At 37.7% G+C, this 18,262-nt stretch overlaps 1 protein-coding gene across 1 annotated transcript; it reads right to left on the bottom strand.

Annotated features, from left to right (window-relative positions):
- Positions 1–973: 973 nt before the first annotated feature.
- wnt11 (wingless-type MMTV integration site family, member 11) lies at positions 974–10,836 on the bottom strand. Its single transcript, XM_079449491.1, has 6 exons — positions 10,624–10,836; positions 9,082–9,294; positions 7,670–7,896; positions 6,083–6,363; positions 5,555–5,847; positions 974–2,144 (listed from the first exon to the last, which is right to left on the bottom strand). The coding sequence occupies exons 2-6, from the start codon at positions 9,162–9,164 to the stop codon at positions 1,970–1,972; spliced, it is 1,059 nt and encodes a 352-aa protein (XP_079305617.1). The 5' UTR covers positions 9,165–9,294; positions 10,624–10,836; the 3' UTR covers positions 974–1,969.
- Positions 10,837–18,262: the final 7,426 nt, after the last annotated feature.

Genomic DNA, 18,262 nt, shown 5'->3' with positions numbered 1-18,262 from the left:
ACTTTTGTAATCCGTGTTGAAAGTTTGCATCAACACTGGAATTTAACTCCGTAGAAGTAACACACTATCTGCTATCTGAAATTGTATTAGGTTTGTAATTGGATTAAAATATGATGTATGAGCATGTTACATGGTTCTCAGCAGCCTCCATACAAATGATTTTCATGTATGAAAACACCAAAGTTGTTCTTGGCCCCAGTGCAGTCTCAGTCTGTGACAACACCTTGGCAAGCTTACACGACAGACCTGTTCTTCATACGAAACATACACTTTCATCATTAAAATCCACTTAAAATATCTACCAAACACACCAAACTGATTTCTTCTGAGGGATAGACAGCAACACCAATTAGTGTACAACATCCAAATCTCTGTTGGAAGTTATCAACAATTCCAATTTTGTTAGTGTGGTGTTGCTCATGACCTCAAAGTGTTAAAACAGAACTGAAGCCAAGGTGCACGTTTTAACTCAAACCACTGAATATCTTATTCTATTCTAATCAGACTATGAGAACCAATTACGGGAGAACTTTGAAAGCAATATAAAGACAGGTTAAGAATTGAGCCTGAACTGTAATGCTTCTGTTCACCTCTGTTATTGTAAAACTTGAATAAAATGAGTTTTACAGATACTTACAGGCCAATTACATGGAGAGAGAAGAGCCAATCGTGCCAAGCGCAGAGGTTCTCCTCACACTACATGGTTATTTATTCCAAACAAACACTTTCCCAGGGTTTGACAGACCAATCATTGTGTGCCTTTAATCGGAACAATAACAAGTGTGAGATGATTTATATCAGTGTCGTGCGTAATTGTGCTAAATTGATATTTATCTAAGACAAGGAACTTAAATGAATGACAACTATGTGAAAACCATGGAAATATAAGAGTCGTTTTGTTTTTGCAATCAATCTTGCACAACCACGAAAGTGAATCCGAATAAAATTTCGTAAAAAAAAAGAATCAGCCTTGCAGATTGTAATGGTAAAGACTTTTAATTAGTTTATAAATATTTCTTTTTTCATTCAGCATACAAAAATGACAGTATGTACATCCACAGATAAGTGGTTCATGAAGGGTGTTACGGGCGACCCATATACTCTGTTCACATGCTCAGAGGTTTGGCATTCGAACGCCTGCATTTTTTTACATTGAGTAAAATGTAATAAGGCACAACACGTAAAGTCCAATGTTCGTGCTTATATATGTGGAATAAATGCAGGTATTTGTCCTCTAACAGCTGAACTGAAGCATCAGACCCAGCAGATGGAAGCCATTGCACAGTTCCTCATCCATTAGCTGTATTTGAAGTTCCCTTTCATGTTCAACACTTTCATTGTGCTTTCAGTCTATTAAATAGTCTTAACTGGTGAAAGTAGAGTACCGTCTGAGGCCTGAATCCCTTCGAACTCGGAATGTGGAATCCTTTGGAACATTTGACCTATTCCAAAGCATGGGTCTGAAAGAATAAATGAAAGTAAATTTCTTATAAAAATATGTACCTTTAAAAAGCGACCCAGGTATTGTGTAGCAAAATAGACTTTTCAAAATCCAGATCAATGTGAAAAAAGGGAGACATGTTTCTCCTGAGGACGGTAACTTTCGGGAAAGCCAATAGCTGGGCATTTAGCTCGACAAAACCGTGTGCAGTTAAAAATATTCCAACTCTTATTGCTTCTCTATAAATGTTCATAAAACCAAAAATAAATCATTTCTCCTCAAAAGTATACAAGCTGGAAAAGCATAACACAAAAGTAAGCCTTGTTGGTAACATAGTGCTCTGGTTATCTTTGGCCAAAGAAGGTTGTTTGAGAACTCAGCAGTTTTGTTAAATGAGAATTTAATCGAGTCCCGTTATAATAGAGCCTTCCAGATCTGCTTTAGATTAGTTTGCTGAGAATAGGCACAAGGTTACGTGACAAGGATTGGGGTGGTTTCCGGTATTGACTGCAGGGATGAAACGGACATTCATTTGCAAACGTATTTCTCCACAGTCCTCTCGCACTTCTTGCACGTGACGTAGCAGCACCAGTGATATTTGCAGTGGCACCGTTCCACCAGCCTCTCTGAGTAAGGGTTGTAGCCTCTGCCACAGCACATCAGATCACAGCTGTCACTGCCGCTGGACGTCTTATTGCACTGCCTGCAGAAGAGAGAGAGGCGAAGAATCAGAGAAGAAGAAAAGCGTGTGCCATGTCACCATAAAACTCTGGAACTAGTTTCAGATTCAATTGGTTGCATGAATGACTATTTAACGGAAGACCTGTATAATTCATCTCCTTTCATGTGTCAGGATGAGACACTTGCTTAAATATGTATTTTATGTTTTTAATTACTTTCTAAAATCAGTGAAGTGCAATGGGATGTAGCAAAATGCATAGATCTTTAATTGTGTAACTTGAAATATTATGTGGCTGCTGTCCTTCTGAAACCTTGTATCTGATTTAAATTTGTTGTCATAAATTCTTATGTTCATTCACCCTCTTTAAGTTTATCATTGGGACTTGGAAATTAAACTGACCAATAAATAGTATTAAATAATGCTTGTCAACTTTGTCAACACAGTATTTCATCAATTAAAAAGTACATTTCCTGAAAATGGAGGACACTGATGATATAACTAACCCTGATCATTTTTAAACTGTCTTAAACACAACGCTCTTGGTCAAGACACAACATAAAATATAAAAGATCAGCCGCAATAGGTGTTCAGCAAACCACCCTTTTCATTATCTTTACCATTTAAATTGTACTAAACTTTATGAACATGTATTTAAAACTAAACTTAGACAAATATATGACCAACCATCTCTCTGTGACCATAAACACAAACCTTTTTTCAAACTACATGCAACAGTCACATGCAGTATTAAAGCAGCAGCTCATTTAAAAGCATGGTCATTTGTACCCATGAACATTTTTAAGTCTAGCTGGATAGACCATGTAAAGGCATTCATTTACCGAAGCCTTAGGCATCTTAAGTAAGCAAGAAATAGCCCTGTCATAAATCACATTCTATACACTAGGGGTCAGCCTCTGTGTAGCCCTCTCTGCGTAAGTGCATTGTTTTATAATTGTGTGGTGTTAATGGCCAGGGTGCTGAGAGACAGAGAGTATGCCTACTATGAGAAGGAGAGGGAGAAGAATGCTGTTATTTAAAACTCGAACAAAGATGGTCCTTTAAAAAAGTCTGGGAAATATATTTTTGGTTTAGATCTGTATCCTATGTTCCAATTTTAGAATAAAAAAATTCTATTTTCCAGTTCTAAATTCTGAATAATTACGAAGTTATTACAATTCACTTCAATTATGAGGTTTTATGTGAAGCTGTTTATGATCTCTGAATTTATTTGAATGTTTTTTTAACTTTGCTTTTGTAAATACAACTTTGAAAACACAAAAGACCTTGACTTTCACTGAAAATCTAATAAAAGTAATCAGGTTTTATAATTAGTTTTACACTTTGACAGCTGTGATCTAAAATGATTTCCTCTTAAATTATAAACACATTACTTTAATAGTTCTCGATCTCAAAAAAATACCGCAGCGATTGTTTCTTTTGTGATGGTCATCTCTAAGCCTTTGGGATGTTATCCGTCTGAACTTCTAATGCACCAATTTCATTAATAAAATCCTTGTGGCCCACAATGCAACATTGGGAACACTGAGAGCAATGTAACTTTAGATGAGAGAGATGAGATATGTTCAGGGTTAATCTATCTTGTCTCTCAACGCCAAATCAGATTGCATGTTATCCAGTCTCTGCAGCTTTAGTTAGGCTAACACTCAGGAATCATTATCTAAAGACCCCCCAAACCACAATAAGAGGGCAATGATAGAAGCTTCCTGCCCCCCTGCTTTAATAAGATGTTATGGGTTAATCTGACCAAAACATGTCCAGGTATCATTTTACTTCCTAAAAAGGATATTAAAACTATTTTTTTATTTTACAGCAACAGCCTTGAATGAACTGTAATGCAGCTACACGTTTTACTTTTTTGTTGGGTTTAATTTTCATTGGTAATTTGTAATAAAATGTTAAAGTTTATTTCTCATTTAAATTAAAATAAAAAAGCAGAACAAACAAAGAGCAGAGTTCATTTACATAATGGATAGTTGAATTTATTTTCTTTTATAATGTTATATTATTTTATATTATTATCTATTATAATAATATTATTTACAATCATAATTTGGTATTATGATCATTCTTTTTTTTAGTTATGAGAATGGGATTTTATGACAAATATAAAGTGAATTTCACAAAGCAAAATTTTTTAATTGTCCGAAAAATTATCATCTGTTTAAAGCAAAATATACATTCTATATTTCTTGGCTGATGAAGAAGATTAAGTATAGGGTCGAACGGGACAATTTTTGTAAGATAAAGTGATCTTGAACCTCACAGTAAACATTAAAACAAAACACAATTCAATTTAAGGCCAGCAGACGTATTGTCACAGGCAGGTACAGGGTATATTGGGCAGGTTAAACCGACATGATGACCAACCTTACATTCCAGAGACCACCATGGTAGCAACAAGTGTAACACACATTGTTCCCTGTTGACCTTCTTCAATGCTTACTGAACACACAAGTGTCTTGTGACTAAGTGTATGGCACTAAATATATGAACAGAGAGCACGTGTGAGTGGGCTTATCTGGGCTAATGCCAAGGATGCTCTCTGTGTTGAGTGCACCTGACATGTAGCATGTCTCTGGGTTATCTGTGCGCTGACCTCAAATCCACTGTGAAAAGACTCTTTAAAACTCTCAAACAGATAATTTATTAAAACAGTTTCTTGTACTTATTTGTATTATTAATAAATGCAATAGTCAAATTTTGTGTCTTTTGTCACGTTGCTGCAGTTTTTTTTAAACCAACAAGCCACCAAACAATAAGTCACGTTACAGTGATTTTACTATGGCTATGCATGACGCAAAGCAATTTGCAACTTGCTGAAAAATCATACGAACCAACAGTTCCATGTAGCTTAGCAAAAGATAACACTACAGAGCACACAAACAAACAGAACAAAAGCAAGGAAGCAGAACTTATTCCATTCTTACTCGTATCTACACCTGAGCCTCCACTGATAAAGCAATAGGAAATAAGCAGGAAGAATTCATTGTCTGGCTAATCATTGTGTGCAGTGCTGGTATCAACTGACTGCTCTTAGCTCTGTGAATAGCAGCATTACTCACAGACAGCCTGTGATAACAGCCAAGAGGATACAGTCACTGTAAGAGGATACATGCACATGTCAAAGACACGTGTGTACACACAATGTGAATCCATCTCTATACCCCGTTCCATTTTTGCAAGTTGTTGTATCTCTCTAACCAATCCGACCTGACAAGATGCCACAGCAACAATCTAAAGCAAATGAACTTCAAACAATGATGGACAAACAAACATAAAATATATAGCTGAAATATATATGAAATTATTAGTCAAATTATTTAAATTAGTGTTTTTTCTCTTTGCTTATCTGGATTTTTTAAAACTATAATAGCTCTAAAACATGTTATTTAAGAGTTAGTTAGTCTCACCTGTCCTGAGTACCAAAAGATCCCATCTTGTCATTTTTCATGCAGAAGTCCGGTGAACTCTGCAGATACACCAGCTCATTCTCTCTAACCGGCCGGATGTCGATGTCTTTGGGGACGAGTTGCTTGCGTGTGCCCATGGGCCGATGGACCACCTTAGTGGCTGACAAGTACTTGGTCTTCAAATCCATAGCGATGTCCTTGAGGTCCTGTAGGCCTCTCCAACAGGTCCGAATAGAGCAGGATCCAGAAACACCATGACATTTGCACTTCATGACTAAGGAATCTCGCAAAGCCTTCGTGGGAGAGAAATTCTGGGATGAATTTAGATTCTTATAATGAAAGTATGACAGTGAACATCTAAGACTAATAAAACACTTTGATCTTATCCACACAAATAATTTTTTGCTTTGATGTTTCACTGTCTTTGTTGTGTCATAAAACAGCATGGAAAACTGTAGTAGATGAAATCATAAGTCTTTTTATTTGTATTAAATTAGCAATGTCATAAGTTAGTATGGTCGTCTCTACCTGTCTGCCAACTTCGCTGTTGTGGAGATGCATCAGCTTGTTGGCGTTCGAGCCAGATTTCTTCTTCATTTTCATGGGGGCATCTGAAAACTTGGAGCCCATGAGAAGACCATAATGCAGGTTATCAGCACAGCCACCCCACCTGTACCCCGGCTCGGGTATTTCACCCGGAATCGGACCGCATGAGCACAACCTCAGGTCTCCAGATGTGCACGCGCGTGCTATAGTGTGACTTATAGCTGCTGCAGAGAGCGCGTACACGAAGGCAGATTCCCTCGTTCCTGAGAGGAAATAGATATGTGATCAATTAAAAGAGATTTAAATAGTCTGTTAAAGACAGAGATTATACATTCAGATTCACATAATACAAAAAACAATTCCGTAAGTAATTCCCGATTCTTCCTCACTCCCTTCACTGGGGACTTACAGAAAACTAAACTAATATGAGAAAACATGCAGCCCGTCAAACTGAGGTATGAAAGGGTAATGACGGAGATTACGGACCTTCTCACACAGTTCACATATGTCATGACAAAATAATAGGGGTGGAAACAGGAGAGGCACAGTGTGACCCTGGACGAGGTACATCAAAGGCCGTCTCCTTAGCACTGCACTTATGAGAGACTTTGACTCCTGACAAAAGTAAACGGTATGCGGCGTTGCGCAGTTCTCTCTCAGCGAGGGATCCGAAACATCAACGAGATTTACTTTGAACATCCAGCGGCGTTCGGGGCTCAGTAAAGGCTCTTAATAAATAAATAGGGAGGACAATTTAACTACCCGTCAAAGCGTGGTTGCGTGTGCCGGTGTCATAGCTGTGTTGAAATTTAAGACAATCCACGGGGTGGTAATAAAGTCTAGAGTAGGTGGACAAAAAGATCAGTGTCATAACCGAAAGTCAAGTCTTGACTTACCTAATTGATTCAATATTTCTTTAATTGGTTGACAGCTTAAAATGTTACGCGTACGCTGCAGGGCTCGGTCGCAGGGTAATAACTTCAGAATGTGAGCCTTATGGGACTCAGAAACCAGAAGAGAGAGCATAAAAGGCAATTCTGCATTAAATAGCATCTCTCGTTGAATAGAATAGACTCTCTTGTTGGGATTCACAGTAAACACTGGTCCTCCGTAAAGCCTCACATCAAACACGGCTTGAAAAAGAAGAGCAAGAATTCTGTGGGTCGGAGGTTTCCCGGTGGGTAGGAACACGATGCATTTTATCAAGCAATGAGGCACTTAGGGGGAAATTTAGGCCAACATTTAACTGGCATACTATGCGTTACGTGTTTAATGCTCACCAGAGGCTTCTTTTTAAACTACAGCCCTCATAAACGTTTCCCTCAACAATTAGATACATTTCTCAGAGGTATTACGGCCTCAATAGAGACCACATTCTGGTATAAAGAGGTGTGTGGTCACTTCAGAATGAATGGGCCTTTTCACATTTTTAAGGTAACTTACTATGTCGAACTTTTTATATTCTGTGCACACATTTCGGCATTGTTTCATACAATGAAGACAAGAATTGAGAAAACAAAACAAATCTTCCTGCGTATAATCTTGGACAGTTTTCTTTCAGTAACTCACCTCGTTCCAGGTCTGGGAGGAATTTTGGAGTATCAATAGAGGAACAGTTCCAGCGCATGTCTGTGAAGGTTTTTTGGCAGACCTTTTTCACCTCCTGCGCAGCTTGGATGATGCTTTGCATGAGTTCCAGGTTGCTCCTACAGAGCTGGGCCTGAGACGAGACTAGACCTGGCAACGTCTTGCAGTGCTGGGTCTTGTTGATGTGTTGTGTGGTCTGCGATAGTGACCTGAATGAGGAGGGTTATATTTTTTATATAAACACTGGGTGTCTGTAAACTGTTTGAATGCCCTTTTATGCTATAGGTCTGTTATTACATTATACATTACAGGTTACTAAGACATTTGGAAAGCGACCTGATTTAGATAACAGGAAAAGTGATGAAGATATCTGTGGTAAAAATTAATTCTGAATTAAAATGCCAATATTGGGCTCAACCGAATTCCAATAAATACAGCCAGATCTCAAATTCAATGTAAATGTGTTTACCAAAGCGTTCTCGCACGCATTTGGGCTGCGGGCTAAAATTGTTCAGTGTCTCGCTCACAAAGGCATGCAAACAACAACCCATTCCAAGAGATAATCAATGAAGATTAGTCCAAAATGGAGGAAGGGGGTATTTTGGCATTGCTTGGACCAAGAAAGTCGTGTAATCGTCAGTGGAAAAAAATCATTTATCCGCAAGATATTTGGACATTGTTAAATTACTATTCACCGTGGTAAAATAGATGTCAGACAATACTAGAGGATTCATTCTTCAGCACAAAAATTTTCACAAGATTTATCACCGAATGTGACCTGGCAGCCAAACGTTTTGTAGTAATAAAAAATATTTGCTCTTCTCTGATAAAGATTAAAGATCAGGATTATGGATTGTGGAAAGAATTCAGGCTTTGTTACTATGGTACCACATCTCTTTTACAAACATACACACATATGTATCACCATTCGTGAGAACTAACTAATACTCTCTCTGCCTTTGCCTGTTTCAGATTAAGGGCTGCCACTTTATGTTCCATGATATTCTGTGACTGACAGACCCATGTCTTAACCTGCACACACACTCGCACACACAACCTTCCTTCTTCGTTATCCAGGGAACACAGGTGTTTATTACAGCATCTGTTTTGCATTTCTCGCCATGCAATTTCAAAGCTGTGGAAACCTTCTTGAAACATCTTTCTCATGCAAGACCCCTTCATGTCTTAGTTTCTCAGTGATCAATGGTGAGACTATGTAAATGAGAAATATTGTAAATATGCAACAAAAAAAAAGCAAAATATGTTCAGGATATGTGGGTTGTCATGAACTGGGTTTAACAGTACAGTGAGTGTGATTTACCAGGATACATTTGTGGAGTTTCTTCTAAATAAAACTTATTAATGCTTTCATAGAGAAAAAAATAGCAACTCACAGCCATCTGATCCCGGTGCACTCCTTTGACAGGAGCAGAAATGTGAAGATACAGAGCGAAAGTGAACGGAATGTGCGCTTCATACTGTAGAATAAAGTCCAGCTCGACCAGAAGAGACTGATGCAGGTGCGCGCGCTGACCCCACGACTTATTTTGGCACAGTCACAGTTAAAAGCCACAAGCCATGCCACTTATTCCGTTTTCACTGTTCAGCTTAAAAGATAAAAAACTTAAATCAGACATTGAACATTGAATACATAGAGAGAGCTTGTAGGTAAAGTGCACACGCTTTACGCACTGGAGATAAAATAACTTTTAAAAAGTTATACACGCTTCAATGGCTCCTTTGCACATTGTTATTATTATTCATATTTTTAGTTCTGTATAAGAACAAAAACTAAGCCTATTTTAGGGGATGATGTCTCCGGTTTGCATTACTTTGATTTATGGAAATTCAAGCAGAAATAAAACATGCACATTGCTTAATGGGCTATAAACGGTTCAATTACAAAATTATTTTTGACAATACATTTGATTTATCCAAAGATTTAAAACTACTAAATACACAGCACGCTGTGCTATTTGTAATAGACAAGTGTTGCTTCGCTTCAAGATTTTTTTTATCATCATTCATTTCTCCATCTGACTGAATAGGAGAGCAATAAATACACACCAACTCCCAATGGACGTGCAGTTTGCCCTGAGGCGTAATGTGTCCAGACAGCAATTGTCCAGATTGCAAAATTTTTGTACGTTATTTTTTCTTCCCTTTCTGGCTATAAGTCTAGCCAGACGTACTATATAAAACTATACATTCAATCGTGTGTACAGTAACAAACACAATAAGATATTATATCTACAATCAAAATAGTTACATTCATTTTCCTGGATTTTTTTGTGCATTAAAAACTATCCATATAAATCACTGAAAAACGAGAGTGCAATTTATTTCCTATGTTTAGCCTTATCTATCGAATAATCTATAGTTCACTCGTTAGCCATCCGCATTTTGGCAACACACAATCTTTCTAAACGCTTAAACGTCGTAGTTTACAATAAATATTAGGCTACTATTAAGTATTTAAAATTGAATAAACGAATGTTTTGGGCATAGATGTGAATAAAAACGATTTAAAAATCCCAAAATGTATAAGAACAGTTGCATCAGTTTGTTATAATGCAACAAAATCCACAAACCTGCTCCGGCAAACCCCAGTAAACTTCCCTGCAAGCTGAGATTTTTTGAAGATTTCAAAAAAGATTTATTTAATGTTCACCTCACCAGCCTAATGATGATGGGAAAATGAGGTTGACTCAAAACGTAATTGGTTCACACAGGTTGTAGCCCAACTGTGTGCCGCACAACCCTGGCACTATCTAAAATTATACATTGCCCTGTCAATTATCTTGCATTAACGTGCATCACGAGCCACATACGACAGACACTAGAACTAAAACATCTCTGTGCACATATTGAGAATGAACAACAAGTTTCATCGCATGCCACGAACTTTGCGCACGAGTACGCATTTGTATCCTCACCTTTATCAAATCGAGAAACACGCCAGAAAAATGCCACTTGCGCAAAGTAATCCAAAGGTTTTGCTTATTTTAAATCCAGTTCCTCGGGAAAAGCTCTAAATGTGTGTTAATCCGTGATGTGAGGATGAGGAAAGTCCGGGTGAAAAAGCATCATGCAACAGTCCGATAATGAGATCTGCACTGTGCTGCTCGCGCTCTGAAGTCTGTTGAACTGAACGTGAGGACGGGAGCGCGAGACTATATGTGCCCGCGCAACACTTTGATCTCGCGCTGATGTCAGGGGCTATTAGCATAAGAAAGTGGTTAAGGTTTCCGAGCCAAAGAAAACTTTGAAAATATGATCCGTGACACTCACGCATATCGCTGTTTATGACGCGAAATTTTAATGCATTTCGAGAGTTTTGCTCCTTGACTGTTTTTCCATGTGAAATGAGTGATGTCAGGAAACAAAAATCACGGAATTCACTAAAGTGTGGGGAATATCGCTAGACTATTTGCATGGCCCATAAAATTAAGTAGGCTATACGGCTGTAAGCCAGTGTTTCCACACTTTTACGCCGTCCATGTCTGGACACTCCAAAAACAAGGCAATATTCCAAGCACGCTTATAATGATGTTAACGTGATAAATACATCCTGATGCACAGCTCACATTAGCCACTATATGACACTATTCAACATTTCATACCATAAATGACTTAACCTTCAGAAATACTCCCAGTAGCCCATTAAAGTCCACATCTGAGCAAAGATATTTCCTCATTTATAATGAGCTATTCAATTCCCTTGTTATTTTTGGTCTATCAAGAAGTATAAAATAAGCCATTAAAGGATTCATAATCATTACAGATTGTTATTAATAAATATAAATGTGTCAAGCGAATATTTTTATAAAATAAAAAATAGGCCATAACGTGTGTCCATTTATCACAGGACTCACCACCCACCCACCCACAATGGGCAAGTTCATATTTTTACCATCGAAGGTAACTATCACTTTAATAGTGTCTATGGTGTAATAAAAGTCAAGATATTTCTTGCCATATGCTTCTGTTATTAACCTGGCTTTCTGGTCCACGACTCCTCCTGCAGTGGATTCCATAACACTCACAACCTTCTCTTGTAAAACACACCACACAAGCCAATTTTCAAATAATGATGCAATTAAAACGCAATCATTAAGCCTTTTTCCACTGTTAACAGTATCTACTGTTTTATACAAACTATACAATTCCATTCATTTTGTGGTTGTGTGCGCAGATGTCGGTCTTGGTAATCTAAGACAAAAGAACGTGAAAGAAAAAAGAAAAACACAAGGAAACTAACTTGATGTCAAAGCTGCCCATATACTGCACACACAAAGATAAACAAATTTGGGGTAAAAAAGTGATTATAATAAACAACAGTGACGTCAAAACAGATATTGTTCTTATTGCAGTTTTTCCTAAAACACAAATATTTCTTTATAACACATGTAAATGTTTGAATGTTGTTATGCTCTGTTGCTCTTCAACATGAAAGTAATAAATAAGAAGATGACCTGTGTGTATGGGTGAATCATATATATATATATATATATATATATATATTTATGTATAGCAACTCCCCCAGAACCTTAAATGACCTCCGAATGTCTCCTCTGTGGATGTCAGACACATCAAATGTCACAATGTCTTATTTCATTCACTCCTATTAGCTCTCAATATTGGAAACTGTAGGCATGGCTATTTTAGTTTAATTGATTTAGGAAATAATCTAATAAAGTGATCCTCTTCACAGCTGAAAGCAAAGCAGCACATAACAAAAAAGAGGCAGGGTGTATATTTAGAGCTAATCTGATGCTTTCAAATGCGTCAAAAACCAAAGCACTTCTTCTCGCTGCCAAGATGTATGATTTTAGCTCAATATGATGTGAAATGCCAGTGGAGCCATAATCGCCAAACAAAGCAAAAGGAAAGCGAATACATACAGTGACTATCTAAATACATAACCTATGCCTATATTAAATTATTTGAAGTTATGAGGGGGGGTTGGGCATGGGTTATCTTAAACTAGGACTTGGCCTAAACTAAATAAGGATGTTTAAATAGTTTTTACAAACATACTTTTCAAAGAACATTTCTGATGTGCATCTTGATAACAAATGATATTTTAAGATGTCAGTGTATGTTGTTTTCAATCAAACACCACTAACATATAAGTTGGTCTTGTAGCCCCCCAAATGTAACAAATTAAGTTTAGGCGATGCTGATGCACTGCAGACAATAGATTTTGGACCAAAATGAAACTGCTGGGCCTATTTTTGCAGGCAAGATTGAATTCAATCTGATCACTGTGGATGGTATTTTAAATACTTTAATTTGACTTGTGTATTATTGCTAAAATAAACTTCTGTAACAATAAATCTCCTCACTAAGGCTCAAGTTGCCTCTATCACTAAACTAAAAATGTCTCCCTGAAATTATAGTGAATATATTTTATATTCCAAAATATTACCAACATTACAATCATTTACTCGTTCAAATCATTCAATGATTAGTGCTTGATTGAATTATTTCAAATATACAATTTGATAGGTTACTTAATTTATTCAATAACAAATATTTTTACACTGAAATCCGCTTGAGAATAACCATTGTAAGGTAAACACTAAAAACATGTAATATTTCAAAGTGCTGATTTTCATAAGGATGTGTGGTTCTAAGTACTAAGACTATGTGTATTTGGAAAAAATATACTTCACACGCTTTTCATGAAGGATGGGGAAAACATCTAGTGTCAGTGAGATGCGAATAGACATGAACTCTTAATATTAGGTCAAACGGGACTGAAGACTGACCAACAGCTCCCTGAGGCGTCTGTGTTGGGGCTTTAACACGCAGACTCTCAATTCCTCCCCATACCAGGATCAACAGCACAGCCACTTTGATCTGCTAGGCTTCTCTCACCGGCGCTGAGTCTTATATAGCCTGAGGCTGGTTCATAAAGGCCATGAAAGCTCCTTCGGTTTATAAGATTGAAAGTATGCATAGAGCAGAGAGAGATGCTTCAAATGAGAAAATATGATTTCTGGAAATTTCCCTCTGAAACGTAACAAAACGTTGTAATTTTAGACGTTTTGCGGTGGGTATCCATGTGTGAAGTTTAGCACCGTTAGCGAGACTAATGATATAACGTTTGTATTTTGAATCATTTGCAGCAGCTGTGTCGGCTGATCCATGCTATTTGTCTTCTATCCGAGACATCATTAGACACATAGCAGCCTGACACATATTCAGATCATTCATTCTAAGCTTGTTGAAGGAGTACAGGGACACAGTGCCCTCGTCCCATGACGTCCCTGGTCTTTGCCCTGCTCACAGCTGTCTCATGTCTCATGCAACTGTCAGCAATGCAGTGCTAGAACCACAGGGCTATTTCTGAGCTGTACGTCCTGGTCCTCAATTCACTGAAAATGATTTAAAACAATTGTTTTGTCCTGCTAAAAAACACAATATAAGTAGATACGGAAAATACAAGAGGAGCTGGTCTGAGGACAGTTGATATTTGATGCATGAACATATTACCTTTTTTAAAATATTTCTTTGTTACTTTTTGGTCTTTTCTACCAAAACCGAGACCATCATTATTCACACATTTAAACGTGAAAATAGTATCTATATTTTTTTTCAATAACCAAGTTATATTCAGCTTTTTAGGAAATGGAAAAACACTGTACTTTTTAAATGATTAAATACTATGTTGTCAAAGTTAAATAAAAATCCAAAAATGTGTAGATACAAGGTTTCAGAAGGACACCAGCGATATGTAACTGGTATAACCAACATAATGCAACAACCTGAAATAATAAATAAATAAAATATGAAGGACTAAAATATGGTTGTGGCAAACTGTACATAATATTTTTAAACAAGAATGTGCTAACCTGTACGGGTATCGTTACCCATTTTGAGGCAAACCATCACAGTACAAACAGACCACACCAACAATGTTGATGTGAAACATTGTTCAGCAGTTCTCTTTCTCTGACAAATACAAAATCCATTAGTTTGAGACGCAAGAAAGGCGGCAGTGCCTGTTTGGTGCTGTCTGCTGCAGCGTGATGGAGCGTCTGTCGCTGACCGGCTGTTTAAACTAAAAGGAAATGCATCATTTTGGCCGTGGCACCACCACAAGTCGGTTTATTTAAGTTAAGGTGGGAGAAGCTTTGTTTTGGCTGTTCTTTTGAAACCTGTTTTAAGTAGGGAATCTCATAAAAAACAAATTGTGATTTAATAGGCTCGACAACGAGAGACCTCACCAACAGCTTATGTCGACATGTCGAAGTTTTGTTTCCGTTGCAAGGGAAGGTTCAAAAGGCCTAAATATAAACAATTACCGTTTTGGGGGATGTTGTAGGAAGTTTACATATAGGCATCATCAAAATGTGATACTCAATCATCACCTTATCAATAAATTCCTGTTTCACGCCAAACCTTTTTACAATATGTAAGATGTGGGGGAAATTATTTGAGATGAGATGACGGAATTTTTTTTACCAAAAATGAACATTTTCACAAAAACGTGGACGTTGGGTCAGGCCTTGTGTGTTCTCAGGTGCTTTTGTTGTAAAAACACCGGGACAGTCACACTCAGCAGGAGAACCTAGAGAGAAAACGTTCAGCGTCCAATTCAGACTGTTTAGAGAGGAGTTTGGACCTGTGCTTTAGAAAGGGGCCATTTGTTTAGGACTGGCTCTTTTTTTCCCTTTTGAAGGCGACGGCCCCCTTTCATGTTCCAGATGGGAGGTACTTTCAAAAACACAAGTGACTTGTCTAACTGTATAGAAACATGCACCCATTTGTTTTTTGCTATTGGAGTCTGGTAACATTTGCTACTTCAAAGAGGTTTCAAATATAGTTCCGCGCAAACCGATTTGAGGGTATATGACTTTTCACAAAAGCAAATTTTATATATCAAAAACCCGACTGCGTACACGGAGGGAAACCCAACACTCTGTGGCTTGTCACTACAGTGTTTTAGCTGTGTGGGGTTTGATCTCACCACTTGTAAATGATAAAATAGGTGGGAAAGACAAGGAAGAGAAGGGGAGGAACAATGAACGCTTGTTCACAAGCCAGCATGAAACATGGAAGCAGAATTAGGCTATACAGCAACAAACGGCAAAAGTATTAAAGCTCTAACACATACGGCATTGTGTGTCCGTGTTGTCTTACTCGCATTTGAGACGTTTTTTTCCCCAAATACAAGATCAAAGCCTTTACCCATCTGCCAGGGAGAATTCTAGGACAGGCGATACAGATGAGATAAAATCAGCAACGTTATCGGTCAGGAGGGACGTACTTGTGGTAAGAGAATTTTCTGCTTCAAACAAGATCAAAAGAAGCTTCTCATCAAGTTATGGAGGTTTACATAGATGAGATATAACCAGTGTCATAAATGAGACGGCAGGCAGAATGCGTGCTGTCATAGCATTTTTGCAAAGCTAGATGAAAAGCCACTGTGCACATCCACAAGAGCAAGAGGAATGAGTCTCATTGGCATCAAACCAATAGCAGCATAATATGAATTTCACATAAAGGCCTTTAAAAATACTCTTATGTACTGTTGAATTGAAAATGTAGAACAACATACATAAATATATGTACAAACATTACTGTTGTATTGCTTTAATGTGAATATGAATTTGTTTTCGTTGCAGTATTTCAGGTCTGAAAACATACAGAGCATATTTTCAGTTATTTTGACCCGTTCCTCGTGTTCTCATTTTCTGGAAATAAATGCATATAGAAACAATATTCTATTTTATTTTTATATTTTACCTAAACACATACCTACGAATAGTACATTTTAAAATCAGGTAAATTGTCTCTGAAAAGATCTCTTCATTTTTTCCGTGGCTGTCTAATACCCGAATTGAATATCTGTGTCTAGAGATGTAGTGATTGGTGGAAATTCGAACCAATGAAATAATGGTGCGAGCTGTTTGGGTGGTAAGGGCACAGACTTGGCAAAGCTTTGGACCTAGATGAACACTGATCTACTAAGGCGGTGGAGATTAACAGGGCAGAAAGAGGCAACAAGTAGAACAATAGATAACTGTACCGGCACATCTGTTTTTGATCAATAGCCTGCTGCAGGATTAAAGTAAGAAGAAACCAGAGTACCAGGCTTGGTTTTAAGAACTACAGACGATCCGATCCTGAAAGCAAGGTAGTAGAGAAAAGGCTGCCAAAGTGGTAACCTAATCACTCCAAATCACGAGATAATCCTACTTGCCCTCCACTCTAACAGCGGAGCATTATTCATATCGCCAGGCACTCAGACATCAAATTCTCATAAGTAACCAAATGAATCAGCGACAGACATTCCTCATACCTCATTTTAGAAAGAAAGCACATGCTGCATCAATAATTAGACCTCTAATAAGCGTATCAATCTATCAAGGTGGTAGTGCCCACATTGGTTCCAATGCGCTCAAATTGACTTCTAGTGAGGGTTGAAAGCTGAAACACTAAAACTTCTTAAAATCTCACATATTAATCCATGGCACTGAAGTTCAAGAGAGAGCTTATGTTAAGGTCTAGATTTACATGCGTGAAAAAAGGAAAATTCTACAGTTTTCCGGATCTGACCAATGTATTCGACATCAGAATAACTCAAACCAAATGCGTTATTTGTTGCTGGTACTGAGATTTTGGCGAGGGATTGCCTGCGCGGAAACCTTGAAATAATATCCTTCTAAGTCCTCTGCCTCTTTCTCAGGAGTGTAGTTAAAACCATGCTGTGTATGGACATGATTATAATAATAATAATAATAAATTTTATATGAAGGCGCCTTTCAGAACACTCAAGGACACCATACAGTTGACTTGTAATAAACGAAAAACAGCAATACAACTACAATTGTTAACGGTTAAAAAAGATCAGGAAAAATAATCTAGAACTAAGAGCAACAATACAACAAACAAAAATGATTAGAAAAGCTAGCCTAAACAAAGTATTAAGATGTTAAGATTTTTAGTGGTCAAACAGTCACTTTCTTTCATAGATTGAGGAATAGAGTTCCAGAGATGGGGAGCGGCCCAGCTGAATGCCCTAGACCCCATTGTGACTAAACTAACAAAGGGTCCACGAGAGAATTAGCTGATGATCTAAGGGTACGGTTTGGGGAGTAGATATGATATGAATCAGAGTGGTAGGTGGGGGCAAGATTATGTAGAGCAATGAAAGTGAGAAGCAGAATCTTGAACTCTATTTGATATTTAACAGGTTCTAGTAATTATACGGGCTGCCGAGTTACGGACCAATTGAAGTTTATGAAGGCGTTTGTGTGGTAACCCAAACAGAAGAGAGTAACAATAATCAATACGTGAAGTGATAGGACGAGAGTAGTTGTGGATTTGGATGTAAGGAAAGGACGAAGACAGCTGATATTTCGCAGATGGCAATAAGCAAAACAGGTTTCATTGTGCACCGCCACAGGTCCTACGCCACAGGCTTTGACTTCGAGCAGAAACAAGCTCAGGAGTTCAGCTAGGCCAATTTTGAGTATGGCCAAGAGATTAGCGAATGATGTCATGCAATAATGTACATTTATAAGATATTATAATACACCGGACAGGATAACTATAAGACAT

This window comes from Barbatula barbatula (genome assembly GCF_947034865.1).
Source record: "Barbatula barbatula genome assembly, chromosome: 24".
Classification (NCBI taxonomy): Eukaryota; Metazoa; Chordata; class Actinopteri; order Cypriniformes; family Nemacheilidae; genus Barbatula; species Barbatula barbatula.
The sequence above is the reverse complement of the archived record's forward strand: the minus strand, read 5'-3'. Positions and strand labels throughout refer to the sequence as shown.